Source organism: Trachymyrmex cornetzi, unplaced genomic scaffold (genome assembly GCF_001594075.2).
Source record: "Trachymyrmex cornetzi isolate Tcor2-1 unplaced genomic scaffold, Tcor1.1 scaffold58, whole genome shotgun sequence".
Taxonomy (NCBI): domain Eukaryota; kingdom Metazoa; phylum Arthropoda; class Insecta; order Hymenoptera; family Formicidae; genus Trachymyrmex; species Trachymyrmex cornetzi.
In genome coordinates, this window is record NW_017299893.1 from 770,105 (window position 1) to 787,921 (window position 17,817).

The window sequence follows — 17,817 nt, forward strand, 5'->3', positions numbered from 1 at the left end:
GAAACAACATGTTAAAAGTTTACGAGATTTTAAGTTTACATTTTTTAAAAACTCAATTATGATATTAATAATGACTTTATATTTTATGGGTAATACCTTAGAATTTATACGTAAGATTTCTTATATTAGCTTTTGTAATTTTCGTTTTTTATCAGACAACTTAGCAAGCTGATTCTTTTGATTTTGATCTATTTGAAACTCTCTTGATTTCGAAGAGGAAATAAAAACTTGTATAGAAAATTGATACAGAAAATTTCCATGACAAATTTTTCGCTGTTTTGTATTTTATCGACTGATCCCCCTTAATACGGCAAGAGTAATGAATATATGCAAGCTAAGCCACTTAAATTGTGAAACTATATTATAAAATGCAGATTGAAATTTTTTCGCGCATGAATCGTGTTAGAATATAATGTCCAGTGAGATGTTTTCTTCTAATTCATCATACAAATTTCTATTTTATATTATTCATCATAGAAATACATATTACTGTAAGGCAACACTTGGTGATTCGATGCTTTTACCCTGAAATTGTTTCTTTAAATATCTGTATCATAGAAAGCTCCGTTTTTTTTTTTTTTTTCACTTAAACCGTGCTTTTTTCCAGCTCTAATAATTTTAATTTCATTTTGAGATTTCGTTTTGCGATACATCGAATGGAATTATTATCAGGAATTCCAGAAAACTATATTTAGTTCGAAGTCCCTGTTTAGATGATAATTATATTATTTAGATAATACTATTCATTATTTAAGTAATAAATTAGATAATTTTGTTAGAAAGGATTTCAGGGCGAAAGTGATGGATCATACAGAGTCAAGTTTGATTTGCATTATACATCACTCTTCCGTAAATATGCTATTTCTTTCACAATGCGCATCATATTATCTACACTCTTTCTCGACGAACGCCGAAATCAGTTGCTGTTCTTCGCGGTACACGTCACGCCGCGTCTACGTGTCGTCTCTCTCAAACCATTTTTCACATACATTTAAACGCGTAACACATACGTACATACAGTATTCATGGAACATTTAGCAGCCAGTAAATTACAGTTTACAGCATCCCTAGCGAGTTGTATATGGACTACGTATTATACTATTAAACGTTACGGTTTCCGAAATAGATAATCTTACAGTAGAGCGTAGGATTGTTGTTAACTAGGAATGTCTTACGACTTATGAAAAAAAAAGAAGGGAAAGAAGCAAGGAACTCGCCGTCTCTCGGACGCGTAATGTAAGCGTTAAGGGGAGAGCCATGATTTTCAGGAGCGACTCTTCAGACTCGGAACTGTGATATTTTATTATTAATCTCGTGTCGAATTCGCGCTGCACGCTCTTGCCCGGAATCGAAGTCGCCTGATCTTGGCTTCGGCGGGAATTTCGCGGACGGGTCCGGAGGTTCTCCTCCCGACCCGTCCACGCGACACTCGGTCGAAATTGTTGCATTTACGTTAGCGTAAGTCAATCGGATGCACGAGATGACTAATCCGTTTTTCCAAGTGGGACGCAGAGGCGCGCACGGGTCTATCATGGTGCTCCCTGTATACATTATTATAGACCAGTGGTATTCAACCCCCTTCAACCTTGTCAATCCCGAAAGTATCCCCCTTTGAAGATATATTTTTTTCTCTCTCCTCCCCTAGAATTTTGTATATTCTTCCGAAGACATCTCGAGGGATCTTTTTTATAGAACTTTTTTTTTCCTGTGACGTTTTATCTTCCCGTTTAGTACCGCACCAAGTTTTCCTCGTACGTTTTAAGAGAATGATGGATTCTTACAGAAATCCAATTTAGTACTGGCTAATTTAATATTGAAAATTTATTTTGAGCATTGTAAACACAACAGTGTTTTTAATATACTCAAAATAAATAATTGATCGTTACCTTCCAATATTAAATTTTTATAAGGGGAAGAGAAACAACAACTCTTCCCATACAAATTCTTTATAACTCTATGGGTGTGAAATATTTAATATCCTTTTCTTTTATACACACACGTACTTACCAAAGTTCTCTTTTAGCAGATCGCGCCTGCGGATCCTCTTAAAGCGCGAAAGTCCTCGGCGCCCCTTTAGGGGCACTCCAGGTTGAATACCTCTGATTATAGGCGAATTATTCTAGCGAGATAAGCGTTCATGCTGGATATATGATTAGTAATACTATGTCTCCTGTGGTGGGTCTCGGTGTTGTCTGTTTGCCGCGCGATGAGACGCGACGTTCCCACCCTTCATCTCCTTCCCTTGGCCCTTCGTTTACTTGGGACGCGTCGCAGCCGTACGTTTCGTAGGTTCTAAGTGTACAGGTGTTACGTTTAAGCGCGACGCTCAAGTAAGCTGTGCAATCCCTTGCGAACAGGCGACAGGGAGACTATCGCGTAAGAACGCGCGCGAGAGAGGAGCCGAGAGTTGTATCGTTGTTCTGAAAGCGGTCGCGGAGTTCCAAATGTCTAGGATTTTCGCGGGTCGTCGCTGATCTGTCCACCCCTAGAATGCGGCTGTCGAGTTCTGTTTCATGTAACATAAAGATCGTCCTCGATGTCGCGGACCGGAAATCACGCGGTCTTTTAAGCGCTGAGCGCGACGACCCGGCTTTGCGTTCTGTTCACGAAACTTAACAATAATCGCATTCGATGTTATTCACGTTAATTATCTGAGGCTAAATGTGAATCACGAATACAAATCGTCGGCTTGATACTCTTGTAATGGTTAATGATTTTAATTGATTAATTATACATATAATTTATATAATTTATTATATAATTCTCTCTCTTTATATAATTTATTATATACAATTATATATAATTATATCATAGTTATGTTTTGTTATTCACTGCAAATAACCGAAAATCTATAGTAATAGTATAGCGAGCTATATATTTTCAATACTCACAGTGAATAATGGAACCTTATAATATTTCTAATGAAATGAACAAACAAAGCGGTACAGGCACTTCTTCAATGATACTTTCGAGAATCGACTTGCGCCACTCTCAGAACAAGCGGCTCATATATTTGCAGACGAAAAACAATTATTTCATCTCTGTTATAGCTTTTTTGCCATTTACATACTTGTACATACCCATTATTTACATTTCATACTTTATTTATTATTATACATTAGCCATTATTATCGCTTTTTTTCGATGTCAGAGTATTACCCTTATGTAAAATAAATTGTTTACACAATGATGAGAAGATTATTTTGCACATACTATATTATTATGCAAAGCGAGAGAGAAAGAGAGAAAAGAAAGAGACAGAAGAATGAGTCTATTATGCGTATATATTTGTTTTTTTTTTTATAACATTCATCCTTACATCTAAAAACAGGAATTAACTTACAGGCCTGTGTTTTCGCTGTATCTTTAAATACGGCCGTCTGATTTCAAGAATTAGAGGCTATTTTTGTCCAGAAAATTTCTTGAGAAATTTCTTAAGACATCGTGCAATAGACAATAAACGAATGTCACTAGTTCAAGAAATCTAGGAAATTGTAAAAAAAAGAGATCATAGAACTTTAGAAATTAAAGATTGAGATATAAGACTTAAAGGCGGATTTTCGTGGCGCACTACACTTCGGGATATCGAAAGAAATTCAAGCAGAATTTCACAAGTCGTGACATTAAAAAGACGTCAGAATGTCTCTCAAATGATTGCTAAAAGTCATTTTTCAATCAATAACGAATATAACGATTGATTTTAATGTCATTTTAACTTGTTTTGCTTGAGGAACATTATCAATGCAAGAAGATTTCACGACAATTCAATAAACGATATGGCATTCAATAAATCTGATTTAATTTATTTAATTATAGCGCATTTTTTTGTGATGACGCGAAAATCTGGGAGGAGCGTCAGACGGTCGCATTCAGCGTGCGGCGAAAATACACGTGCCGCGGTCCACGTAAATGTTTATAGTATCGTAAGGAATGTAATTTATGCGGAGTCGACATTGTGGGATTATTAAGCGAACAAATTCTGATAAGCGCGAGACCAATCTTTCAATCCAAAATTCTGCATCTACGTGATAACAAATTTTCACGACGCACGCTCTTCGCCTGTATATTAGGATGACTAAATGCATGTTACACGCAGGTTGGGTTTATTGAAGAGTTATAATAAATTTATCAGCGAAGGATTAACACAATGCTTCGTGTCGCAGCCTCCTTTTTTTCATTTTTTTTCTAACAGCTTCGCGTTCTCACCGTAACTTTTCTATAAACTGCGCTATGGTATATGTGAGAATTAAGATGAAATAATTAATGAAATAAAAATATTCGGATATCAAACCAGCCTGTTTTTTGTGGTTAGTTTGAAATTCGTAACGTTACATAAAATAAAAATCATATATACTTATTTCTTCGTTCCATTTAAAAGCAAGAATATTTTTAATAAACAGTTTAATTTTAATTAATTTTAAACTGAAACAGTTGAATTCGGAAATTATTTATATAATTATATGTGATACATATAGAGTTACAATGGTTTTTATCGCAGTATTATTTAACTGTTGATAAATAATTTTAGAAGAGTATTGCTATTGTAGTTAGTACGAATAAATATAATTAGATATTTTTTATAAAGTTCAAAAATTATAAAAAGTAAGTTTCATAAATTGAAGTGATATAATATACGTATCTAATTATTATTTCATTATTGTCCAAAATCATAATGCATATGTATAGCTTTTTAAAAGGATATTACATGTGTTTTGTAAGATACTACATAAAATATAACAATAATTAATTTATTAAATAAATTTCTTTAATGATTTCTTTGGAAAGATATCAATAAAAGTACAGTTGCAAAATAAACACGTATGTAATGATTAATTATAAAATAATTATTAATTATTAATAAAATTGATAAAATTGGTAAAATTGATAAATAATAAAATTAATATATATAAATGAAATTATATATATATAAATAAATTTATATATATAAATGAAATTAATATACAAAAAATATTGAAATAGTAATATTAAATTTAGAGCTAATCGTCTAAATTTTAATAGTCACGCAAACTTCCGTAAAATCATCGATTTTTAATTGAAGTTATACGGATTTCAATTTCCCGCGCAGAAGCTATCAGTGACGTACGATTTCGACGCGGCACCCCGAATAACCTCAATAACCTATAACAAGCCGCGGCGCGGAATCGCATGGCGCGTGTGAAGGTGTACGTATCGTGCAATCACTGCAATCACTTTCGCGGCGAATGCGGCTTCTCAGGCGTGGTTTGCATTATATCGCACGTAGAGTTGCGGTGCACCGCGTGTCCAGCGACGTTCCATTAGCGAGACCATCCGTCAGAGGTGTTTCGATCACTGCCAGTCTTCTCGATTTCAGCCGGTGGGGCACGAGGAAGGCGAACAGGAACCTGAAGATCGCCCTCACGCTTGACATGACGGATCCTAAGGTCGAGGAAGTCCTAGCGCCGCTTCGAGCGAGCGTTAAGGAACAAGTGAGTGCCATATGGACATGCAAAGTAGGGACTGTGTGTCTTGCCGAGGTTTTTTTAGCCCGTACAGGAACACATTTAAAAATGAACTTTCTATAAAGTCTTTGTACTATTAAGTGTTACTCAGGAAATACTATGTCATATAGAAAAGTTTTAGCTGTATAAAAAATTACATTACTCGAATTTTGTATAAATACAGTATGATAATTAACTCACATGAATAGAGAAAAAAAAACTGAAACATAAGATTGTAAGATAAATCTATTTCCAGGATCACCACTCTATTGAAAATAACATGTCACACAGTTGTATGACGAAATTGTGTAATTAAAATATGTAAACCACGGAACAGAGATTGTTCCAAATCAGTATGTAATTTTTTAAAATTACATAATTTGAAAAATCGCATGATATGTTCTTTTTTCTTCTATTTCTATTATTCAATTCTTTAAAATTCGATAACTATAAAATCACATGATAGATGAAATTATTTTTAACATCTTGTAATTTTTCAAATTACATGATTTTAAAAATCACGTACTGATTTGGAACAATCCGTTACGTGATTTACATGTTTTAATTACATGATTTTATCATGCAACGTTGTGACATTATTTTTTTCAGTAAGGCAGGATTCATATGCCCCAGTTACAGATTGTATTGTCAGTACTAATGCTTATTCTCTCAATTCTTTAGAGTAGAATCTTACTCTAAAAAGCGAAATTGAGCCAGTCTTGAAAAAAAAATGGCTTAATTTTTAATTTTTAATAGTGAGAGATTTTACTCTCTTCAAAGTGACGTTTACTTTAAAAGTTTTATAGAATAGCAAAATACTTTAGTCTATCTTTGGTAATCTCTTTGTGTTATATAACTTATTATTTTTTGTAGGGTGACTATGTACGGAAGTTGAAAACTGAGGGTGCTCCAGAATTGGACATCAAAAAAGCTGTAGCCGAGCTGAAGCTGCGCAAAAAGATACTAGAAGACAAAGAGTTGTCTCTAGCTTCCAGCAATGTAACATTTGATAGAGCCAGAATGGAAGATCTCTTGAAGCGTAGATTCTTTTTAGATCAGTCTTTTGCGATTTACGGCGGTATTACTGGTCAGTATGACTTTGGACCCATGGGTTGCTCCTTGAAGACAAATCTGATAAACGCCTGGAGAAATTTCTTCGTACTGGAGGAACAGATGTTGGAGGTCGATTGCTCCATTTTGACGCCTGAGCCGGTGCTAAAAGCATCTGGCCATGTGGAGCGATTCGCTGATCTTATGGTGAAAGATGTGAAGACTGGCGAGTGCTTCCGGCTGGATCACTTGATTAAAGCGCACCTAGAGAAAGTAATCTGTGATAAGAAAACAAATGACAAGACGCGCGAGGAATGCAGGGACATCGTCATCAAGCTAGATGGTATGACGAAGGACGAGATGGCCGCAGTGTTGTTGAAATACAATATGAAATCGCCGGTTTCTGGTAACGACTTGACAGAACCGATAGAATTCAATTTGATGTTTGATACTCATATCGGTCCAACAGGACTCGTCAAAGGCTTCTTGAGACCAGAAACGGCCCAAGGTATCTTCGTGAACTTCAAACGATTATTGGCGTTTAATCAGGAGCGACTACCGTTTGCCGCGGCGCAAATCGGTAACGCCTTCAGGAATGAGATTTCGCCACGATCAGGACTTATACGCGTTCGAGAATTCACCATGGCAGAAATCGAGCATTTCTGCGACCCAAGCGACAAAAGTCATCCTAAATTCGAGACAGTCAAAGACATAGATATGCTGTTGTATTCAGCTTGCAATCAGATGGACGGAAAGAGTGCGCAGCGCCTCACCATAGGCGAGGCCGTTTCGTCCGGCTTGGTGGCGAACGAGACGCTGGGCTACTTCATGGCCAGGATCCATCAGTTCCTATTGAAGGTCGGCATCGATCCGAACCGCCTGCGTTTCCGTCAGCATATGAGTAACGAAATGGCGCATTACGCCTGTGACTGCTGGGACGCTGAGTGTCTTACTTCTTACGGATGGATTGAATGTGTAGGATGCGCCGATCGGTCGGCATATGATTTAACGCAGCATACTAAGGCGACCGGCGTAAAATTGGTAGCTGAGAAAAAACTGCCCGCTCCGAAAACGGTGGACGTTTGCGAGATTATGCCGAATAAAGTGTTGATCGGTAAAACATTTAAAAAGGATAGCAAAGTTGTGCAAGATGCATTAGCAGCTTTAAACAAGAAAGAGATTGAATCCTTGGAGAGAGTTCTCAGCGAGAAGGGAGAACATGAACTGACACTGCCTAACAATGTCGTCGTGAAGATCACCAAGGACATAATAGAAGTAAAGCGTTACCAGAAAACCGTTCACGTGGAAGAGATTATACCTTCGGTTATCGAACCTTCTTTCGGCATCGGTCGTATCATGTATGCTCTGTTTGAACATAATTTCCAGGCAAGAGAAGGTGATGAAAAGAGAACGTATTTCTCCTTACCTCCGGTTGTCGCACCATTGAAATGTTCGGTGCTACCACTCAGTGGCAACGACGAATTTGTGCCATTCGTGAAAAAATTATGTAAGTGAAACATACGAATTTGATTATTACATTGATATATTCTTAGACAAAATCTTTTTTTTTTTGCTCTAAAATTTCATTAAAAACATAATAAAGATAATAGATCTGAAATTTTAGATATATATATACATATATATGTGTATGTGAAACTGAATAAATATATATATATATATATATATATATATATATATATATATACACATGTATATTAATGTCTTACAGCGCAAGATCTTACAAAGGCAGACATTTCGCACAAAGTGGACGACTCTTCTGGTAGCATAGGACGCAGATATGCTCGTACCGACGAAATAGCGATACCATTCGGTATTACCATTGACTTTGACACTTTGAAGATGCCGCACAGTGCAACTCTTAGAGACAGAGACAGCATGGGACAAGTCAGGATAAATGTACGTATATTTTTCCAGTTTATTTGCAGAATAATTTGTATGATACTTATATTGTATGTGTATAAATTTTAATTGGTCTAGAAGCAAAATTTAATAATTCTTTTATCATTAACAGACATAAAAAAAAAGATTTTTTATTATATTAGAATAATAACAAATTTTTAATTACAGTTGGACGAATTGCCCAGCGTTGTGAGGGATCTTTCCTATGGAAGGACTACTTGGACGGAAGTGGAAACCAAGTATCCCAAGTTTGAACAACAAGAATCAACAGAACCATAGAGAATTAGACTTGGGAAATAGGCTTGGAAATAATTTATTTGTACTGTATATAGAACTCTGTATTTTGAATGGCGTTATATACAGAATTTTTATATATTTAGCACATCAAGGTGCCTATCAAAGAATACACTTGCAATTTTTGGAAGATTTCATTCAAGCATTTATTGATCAAGAAATTCACACGATATTCAATTGCAATTCTCTACAGATTCTAGAAATTTACATAATATGTACTTATGATGAACTTATCCAGAAAATATAAAACTTCGAGAATTTGCAGGTATTTTGCATTGTTAACAATTAATAGAGTGGTTTTCACTTCTTATTGGCGTTACGATCAAGTCACTTGCATTTTTTGAAAGCATTTACTATTTAAAAGTTTTTATAAACGCTAAATAAAAAATATAGATCTGTTCCTTCACGATTTCACCTTATTTCAATATCCTATAATTGTTATTAAGTATTAGTAATATTTATTAAGGGAAGATAAAAGAAAGTTAAATGTAACATTAACAAGATGCATTTTATATTATATTTGACTAATATTAACAATTTTTTGGTTAAAAAATTGAATATATCCCTAAAAAAAATCTTTTTAAAAAAAATATATATACGCTAAATGTATAAAAAAGGTGTTGTTCTTAATAAAAAACAGATCTGAAATAAATGTAATTAGTCAAGTATTTCATTACGCAAGGCACATAAGATAGACTGACTAAAATTGACTAAAATTATCAAATCGATTATAGTGAAGAAAAAAACTTGGCGTGCCCGGGTCGTATTAAAACGCAATATTCTAGGTCCAATATGTTTTCATAATACGAAAATTATTTGCAATGCGAATTACTAAAAAGATTATTACATACAATATTCTACAAATATACACAATACATAAAAACAATAATTCAACAAAGAAGAGATGTTAATAATTACTTACTAATCTTGTACATTCATTATCTATGTTTCTATATGTATAGTATAGTATATCTAAATATTTTGGGTTGGGGAGAAAGTTTCTTCGTATTTTTATGCAAAAGTTTTTCATTTGTTGCGACATTCATTTGTTGCGACAACTCATTGCTATCACTTCGATTCATATTTCGGATTGACATTATGACAATTAAAGTTATGAAAATTAAATTCTGTTCACAAATCTATTTGGTAAAAAAAAATTAAATGATAAAAGTTATATTTTTTTCACAATATCCTTATCATGTTCTTTCGTCGCATATTCGATTTTTATTAACGTATCACTGCTAGTTTAGGCACTAACATACCTACAAAAATAAACGCGACATTTTCATTAACTTCGTGTAAGCGACACGTATAAAAAGTGCGACTTTCAATTGCTTACATCCCACTACTAAAACCTCAATCTCATTGCTATTATATAAGCGTATATAATGTCTTCTAGTACAATATACTTTTTCAGGCAGATTAAAAAATTTTTTTTTAAACCATCCGACGTTCCCAAAGAAAGGCATAATTTTCAGTTTAGTAGACAGAACTATCGAAGATATCACTCGTAAAAAGTTTTCTCGAACTAACAACTTAGAGAATAAAGAGGAAGCAGTTGGTCCATCTTGGTTTATCGTTCCTTTTGTATCGATTGTAACAGAAAAATTGAAACAATTTAATAGAAACAATATCAAGGTCTTATATTATAATTCAAACAAATTACAGAAATATATCAAAGTACATAAAGATCCTTTCTCGAAGTCTAATGTTGTTTATAAGGTTAATTGTAATGACTGTGATGCATCTTACGTGGGAAAAACGGGAAGGAGGTTGAAGACACGGATTTCAGAACATTGAAATCATATACGATGAAATACTAGCTCTAAATCGGTAATAACAGACCACTGAGTGCAATTGGGCCACGAATTTGATTAGAACAACATTCAAATTTTGGATGAAGAACCAGTTTACAACAAAAGTCTTGTCTCAGAGATGCTTAACCCTCGAACGACACACTTATTTTCGGTACCTTTGGACGACACATGGATTATTCGTGTCCGATTCGATTTTAAGGCTCTTAAAGTGCTCGAAAAATTCTGTAAAAATTCACGCATATTCTTTAAGGTCTCTTCTAAATTATTCTGCTATGCAAACATTGGAAAAAATGTTTAGAAGAATTATGAAAATTACTTTCTGCACCAGAAAAAAAGAAAATAATTCAGTTTTAATATAAAAATTGTAACTTTGCTATATATGTACCAAAAAAATCTTTGTAGGATGTTTTTGTACAGATACCATAATTTACAAAAAAAATATTACACGAGCCAGATACAAAAAAGTGCAATTATTTGAGCATCTGAATATGTCATATTTTTAACGTGGACAAATAGAGTATTTTTAAAGAAAAAACAGTTTTTGATTTTATTAAAGTACAAAAATGATTATTTTTAATGCAAACAGAAATATTTAAAAAGTGATTACAGAATATTAAATTTTTTTATGGTATGCATTTGCTGCATATCGGTGATCTGTGGACTTCGCATATCGGCTTCCCGCAGTGAATACAGCAAAAAAATATGGACACGATAAAATAAGCCTACTCAATACAAAAATAGCAAAATAACTGAATTACTTGTAAAAAAAGCACCTTCCAACTATAAACATGGATCTTTCGGTTCCTCATGCAACTTTGCGACCGTACTGCTTAACAACACATAAGAGATTCCTTGTCGCAGTTGTTTCCCTATATTCCCCTCATCATAAAGATTTTTCCTATGAGGGGGGGGGGGGGGGGGATAGGGTCATATTCACAGGTATATGATAAATAAGAACTATTAGAAATAGCATGAACACGAAAGACCCATTGTGTCGTTCGAGGATTAATATAAAAAAAAAAACAGAGAAACAGTCTTAACCTCCAGCAACACAGAAGGTCTTCATAAATCGTATATTCCGATCATAAACAATGTTTGACTTTGCATTACCAAGATTTCTCGCAGTACAATTGTGTCCGTCCAGAGAGTTAGACGGTTCTTCATCTTATACATCGGACGTTATATCTATATCTATATATATATATATATATATTTGTGATACAAAATAATTTTTTACTTTGACATCAAATTATGAACTATTATTTTGACTTGGACGTGTATTTTCTCAATTATTGGAATCTGAGGTAAGTTTTTTACCAGAGAGACGCATTATGCTTGTTTTAATTTAGTCTTGACAATTTATAACGTTTTTTTTACTAGTTCTCACTAGAACGGAAAAATTTTTTTCACAACCGGTCATCCAATCGCTTGACGAACAATTTTTCCGTTTCTCTCTAACTTAACACTCATCTAACTATGTAACGAATCCGTCGCTTCCTCAATTTTTGTATATCAATTTTTTACTGCGTTCCGAATTTATGTACATCTGAAGAGGGCCTAAATATAAGGCTGAAACATGTAATTAATTTATAGTCTTGCGATGTTTAATTTTCTTCTGTTTTTTTAATATTTCATTAAACTTTTGTTAAACGAACAATGTAGACTTTTTATAGTTTATTGACTCTTATTAGCCTTTTACATCACATTTCGTATTTTGAATATTAAGAGTCCTGTTATTTTAAGTTTTTTATAAAGTTATATAAGAAACACTGAAAACATTAACCATGAACGATATAAGTCTTACCGTACTATTGGTATTCATATTCTTTTGTGTCATTATGCATTATTTTCAACTGTTAATTCAAATATTGCGGAATATGAGATTGATGGCCTATTGTTCATTACTCACTGAATTTTCTCTAATTTCTTTTTATCAGATTTTATATGACAAACAATTATATATATATATACAGTTTACTCTTAATATTTCTTATTTCGTACATATTAGTCATATATACAAAATGTAGCTTTCAACTTTGACGATTTCTTATTTACATGTTCCTATTCCTACTCTCTGTCAGTTTGAATTACGTTTAATTATTTTAACATCTCACGTTTTCAATCTAACATTTTACTTAATATGTCCATTAGTAATAAGATTCATAAAATTTAAAAAACAATAAAGAAAAAGGGTTATGAGCCAAAAATTATTTCATATTATAAAATGAAACATCATTAATATAGAAGTTTAAACATAAATAAAAGAAACAATTATATCCTTTAGTTGATTTAATACAACGTGGTAGCAATAAACAAACAGACGTTTCGATCGCGATCGGAACTCTATCAATCTCAAGTTTCGCAATATTTGAATCAACAGTTGAAAATAATGGGTAAAGGTACAAAAAAATATCTCAACAGTGCGGTAAGATTTATGTAGTTCATGATTAATATTATTAGAGTTTTAGATGTCTTTGTTTCAATACCGTTTTATGTTACCATTTCCACATTTGTTTTTTAATAATCATCTTCATTAATATTAAAGAGACGCACTTTTCCTCCTCACAAACTTTGAAACGATATAATAGGTACATACTGAATATAAACCATTTTCCAGGCTAAGGAAAATCCAGTCGTTCACCGTATAAAAGGAATCGCGAGAGGAGAATCGTATACACTATACAGAATGGAGGAAGACGATGGCCCTTCAGTCATCAGTAATAAACCTACCATTATTAAAGCAGCGCAAGAAGCAACAGAACAATTAGATATACTGGTATGTGGACAATGTCTTTCTATCTTTCATTTTTTCGAAGAGTTTCAAGAACATCGCATAAAGAAGGGAGCCTGCTTCAAAATTTCACGTATTTGTAACACCAACGATATTGAACAAAAAGCACAAGTAAGGGCATTTCTATCATGGAAGGATATACAAGTCCAAAACAGTTCAGACAAGGAGGCATCTAACGCTTGGATATTGTACCAGAAATGGTGTAAGATGGATACAAAAGTGAAGGAGGCTTGGATTACAGCAGGAAAAATTGTACAAACCTTTACAAAAATTAATAACGCAAAGATACAGGATATCCTGATGCAATCAAATACCAATGTCGAAGATGCCAAACCGATAATAGTTCGTAAAGTTGTCATAAATAGACAACCGGAAGAAACAGGCGGAAGTAAAAAGGATTCTGCGAAATCATTGGAAACAAAAACACAGAAGAATGAATCTATGGAAATGGAAGTAGACAAGAAGAAAAAACCAAGACTGAAACCATTGATCAAGCCCAAAATCAAGCCTGGCAAAGCAACTACCAAAAAAGATGCAGATCTAAGTAACGAAGAATATAATGTCAATAAAATATTAGCCAAACGTTTTAATTTTAAAAGAAGATACTTGAAATACATGACCAAATGGAAAGGTTATTCATGTGAAAACAATACATGGGTATCTGCAGAGGCTGTAGCAGCATCCAAAAGTTTATTGGATAAATTTGAGCGAAGTCTCGCCAAGCAAAAGGAGTCTATAGCAGCGCAACAGGAGGCTAATACAAAAGTCGTCGGGCGTGTTAGTTTGCCGTTGCAAAAATCAGTGATAAAAGCTGAGACCAGTCAGCCTGGACCAAGTACTGCGGCTCAAGCAGGGTGAGCAATTTGGCTAGTTTTTAATTAAAAAGTGCAATTACAAAACATTTTTATATTTCTATAAATCACTGATGTTCAATGCGAATTTGCTATTTGTTGCATATACGTAGACGCCCGATGCGGTCTAATAAATCAAAAGCGATGGATCAAATCAAGCGTCACTTGATGAAAGATGAAGAGTATGAATGTATGTATTTAAATTACTTGTGCACTTGACAGATATTTAATTTTGCAATCGACATATTTAATATTGGACATGTATTGAATAACATATTGTTACGCCTGCTTCGCACGATCTCACTCGCGAGCGCGACGCGCACTTCCGAGTCGCGGAAAGGATTGGACACAGAGGTTAGTTAAAAAGGAACAACGGTCTTTATTGCTGAGGTCGATACAGCTCGTGGATAACACGAGATACGTTGAAACAATAACTCTCGTAAAGCGATGAAGAGAACACGTCCGAAAGCGTCGACGTCTCTCCAAGATCTGCCGAACGTTCTCCATCAACAACGGTGCGTCCCCTTGACAACGCGACACCCGAATCGGCAAGGCGTAGCAGGCGGCGGCGTAACAATATTAAACGACATATTAAATATACGCCATTTGAATTAATATTTGTACATGTAAATTTGTAGTGTTAGGTAGAAGGAGGATCGATGATTCGAAGAGCGATTCGGAAGAAAGAGGAAGCAGTGCCGCAAAGAGAACGAAAGGTGACACGGGCAGTGATGACGAATGGACTAGGGAATCTAAAGACGAAAGGCTATTGGGCCATAGCGACGTGATCCAACGTGCATTCAATCACACTAATGCGCAGTTGAATAGATTCAACAGAACCTCGGTTTTATCTACTGATCTGGTAACGTTATTGCAATCTCCAGATGGAGCGAAATCTAGCCAACCGCCTGTTTTAGTGTTTAGGGATAAGGGGGTTAAAGTCGAACAAATGCCGAATTTGACTTCCAGTCTCTACGTTATGTCTCTAAAAGACGATATCAAATCGAATTCGTCCCCCAATCTTGTGGTTAAAGAACGCAAGATGTTGTAATGGTTCAAAATCGATGTAATACAAACGTAATCACCTTTGAATGCAAAATGTGTGGTTACACGTTACAATACAAATAGCATTTACGTCGTCACTTGATGACTCATACAGGTGAAAAACCTTATCGATGCGTGAGCTTTGTGGACAAGTATTTGCGTGAGTAATAAAAATTATAGGAATTATTAACCGCTCGAAATATACCACCTTGATCAAAAAGTTCCCGGAATTCATTCAGAAAATTCAAAATACAAGTTTATTCATCAAAAGTGATATTGTCCCCTTCAAAGTACTCCCCATCGACTGCAACGCACTTATGCCAGCGCTTGATCCAGCTCTCGAAACATTTCTGGAACTCTATTATCGGTATACCCATCAGAGCCGTCTTCGAGTTTTCCATTACCTCCTTTCGGCTGTTAAAACGCGTTCCCGTGGTTTTTTGACTCGATCGAACAGAAAAAAATCGCAGGGAACCATATCGGGTGAATTCGATGGCTGTTGGATGCCATTTTTAATGCAAAATTTAATACAAACTCGTTGTTGCAAATTCAACTCCATTTTTAAAACTGTAAAAAATCGAAAACACGTGCAGAGGTAGATGTACTCAAGACGACGTAACTTTTACAAATGTCAAGCTATGGCGATAAAATTTGGTGGAAATGTCAATGATAGATGTGGCAACCTAACCAAAGAAACAGAACTCAAATCAGCTGACTCAGAGCATCACCTGGTGGTAATTCCGGGAACTTTTTGATCAAGGTAGTATGATGAAAATGTTTTTATTTTTTCTCTACATACCTTACAAGCGGAGATATCGCGACGTAGGCCGGTATTCATAGTCGATTCTTATTTCAAGATCATCCCAGACAGCACACAATATTCACAAAATATTTACAAAATATTTTACATTTTGAAATATTTATAAGACTTATTTAAAAATATTTATAAATTTATTTAGAAATATTTATAAGACTTATATTAAATATATATTTTGTAAATATTTTTGTGGTTTTAGATTGCACACATCATAAATATTTATTATAAATATTATGAAATACTTATATTGGAATAGTTATAGTAAATGCTATAAAAATACTTAATGAGATATTATACAATCTAAATAAAAAATACTTATTAGAAATATTTATTTATATTTATCATAAATATTGCATAAAATATTTAGTCTATATTTCAATAATATTTCGAATAAAGCTTTATACAAAATATGTATAAAACATCTATATAACATTTCAAAGAATAAATATTAATAAACATTTATCATAAATATTCTGTGGTGTCTGGGGTCTTAAGTAATATCTTAAGACGCTAATGCGACCCCCTGGCCGGTATTCATAGTTAGATCTTATATTTAAGACCGTCTTAAGTACAGTCTTAAGATGTCATGAATCAATCATTTGATATCAACAATTGGCGCCAAGTTAAATCCCACTAACTAATCAAATTAAATTCTACCAAGTAATGGCAACATTAATTTTTTGCCAAAAATTATTACACTTCGAAAAAAATTAATGTGTCAAATGAAAAATTAAAACTCAAATGCTACAATCTTAAATAATCAAGTTACATTCTATCAAATTAAAAAGTAAAACACAAATGGTATTGTCTTTTGTTATTTATACAAACTTATCTTTTTAAAAAAAGGTAAAAAAAGCGCTAAGCATGCGTGCTTTTCGTGAAGAATTTGGGCCAATTTCACCAACGCTAATTACTTAATTGGCCGTGGAACTAACTAATTGTGTTTGCTATTTAGTAGAATTGACCACTTATGATTGACAGTTAATCACTGATTCGGCTTAATCGAGTTGGTGAAACCGACCCTTTCTATATAATACTAAGTATCCACAACCCAATTAATAGTAGTTTTAATTTTTCTTCAAGGATATTCTTATTTCTTCAATGATATGTATCATTCATATAAAAGATTTAATATCAACAAAACTGGCGTCAAGTTAAATTCCATGTAATTCGGATACCAAATTATATTTTAAATAATATTAACTTTAATGATATCATTCCTATAAAAGATTTGATATCAAGAACTGGCGCAAAGTTCAATCCCATTTCTTTATACCATGTCAAATTAAATAATTAATAAATATTAATCTTATGATATTGATATCAACAACTGTGGCGCCAAGTTAAATTCTACTATCAAAATAAAAAGTAAAACCCAAGTAGTACTATATTTTTATTATTATTTACTTAATCCAAATGATACTCTCTTTAATTTTTATGCAATGAAACCTAAGTATACGTATATCTTATAGAAGGATCTTCCTATTTCAATCCAAATGATTTAAGTTCTTCTTAAATGAAATTATTACATCACAATTCATTCACACACAAAGACATTTTCTCTTCCAACTAAAGTAGTGGTTATTTAATTCTATTTCAAAATATTATACATATCATTATCACAAATTTAAATAGAAACATTTTTCATGTAAAAACATTTGGCGCTGCTAGATCTCGATATAATAACATAGTAGCAAAATATGAATGTAATATTTAGAAAAATATGAGAAATAAGAATATAATACTTAGAAAA

At 33.6% G+C, this 17,817-nt stretch overlaps 2 protein-coding genes across 2 annotated transcripts; both read left to right on the forward strand.

Annotated features, from left to right (window-relative positions):
* The first annotated feature begins 5,159 nt into the window (after positions 1-5,159).
* GlyRS (glycine--tRNA ligase) lies at positions 5,160-9,040 on the forward strand. The gene is made up of 4 exons (XM_018515650.1): positions 5,160-5,468; positions 6,354-8,037; positions 8,260-8,447; positions 8,619-9,040. Exons 1-4 carry the CDS (start codon positions 5,223-5,225, stop codon positions 8,727-8,729), a joined length of 2,229 nt encoding a protein of 742 aa, XP_018371152.1. The 5' UTR covers positions 5,160-5,222; the 3' UTR covers positions 8,730-9,040.
* A 4,192-nt stretch (positions 9,041-13,232) lies between these two features.
* LOC108766386 (uncharacterized) lies at positions 13,233-15,331 on the forward strand. Its single transcript, XM_018515648.1, is given in 4 exon segments — positions 13,233-14,206; positions 14,317-14,393; positions 14,842-15,234; positions 15,237-15,331. Coding segments are annotated over 4 exon segments (1,524 nt in total). The 5' UTR covers positions 13,233-13,247.
* The last annotated feature ends 2,486 nt before the right edge of the window (positions 15,332-17,817 follow it).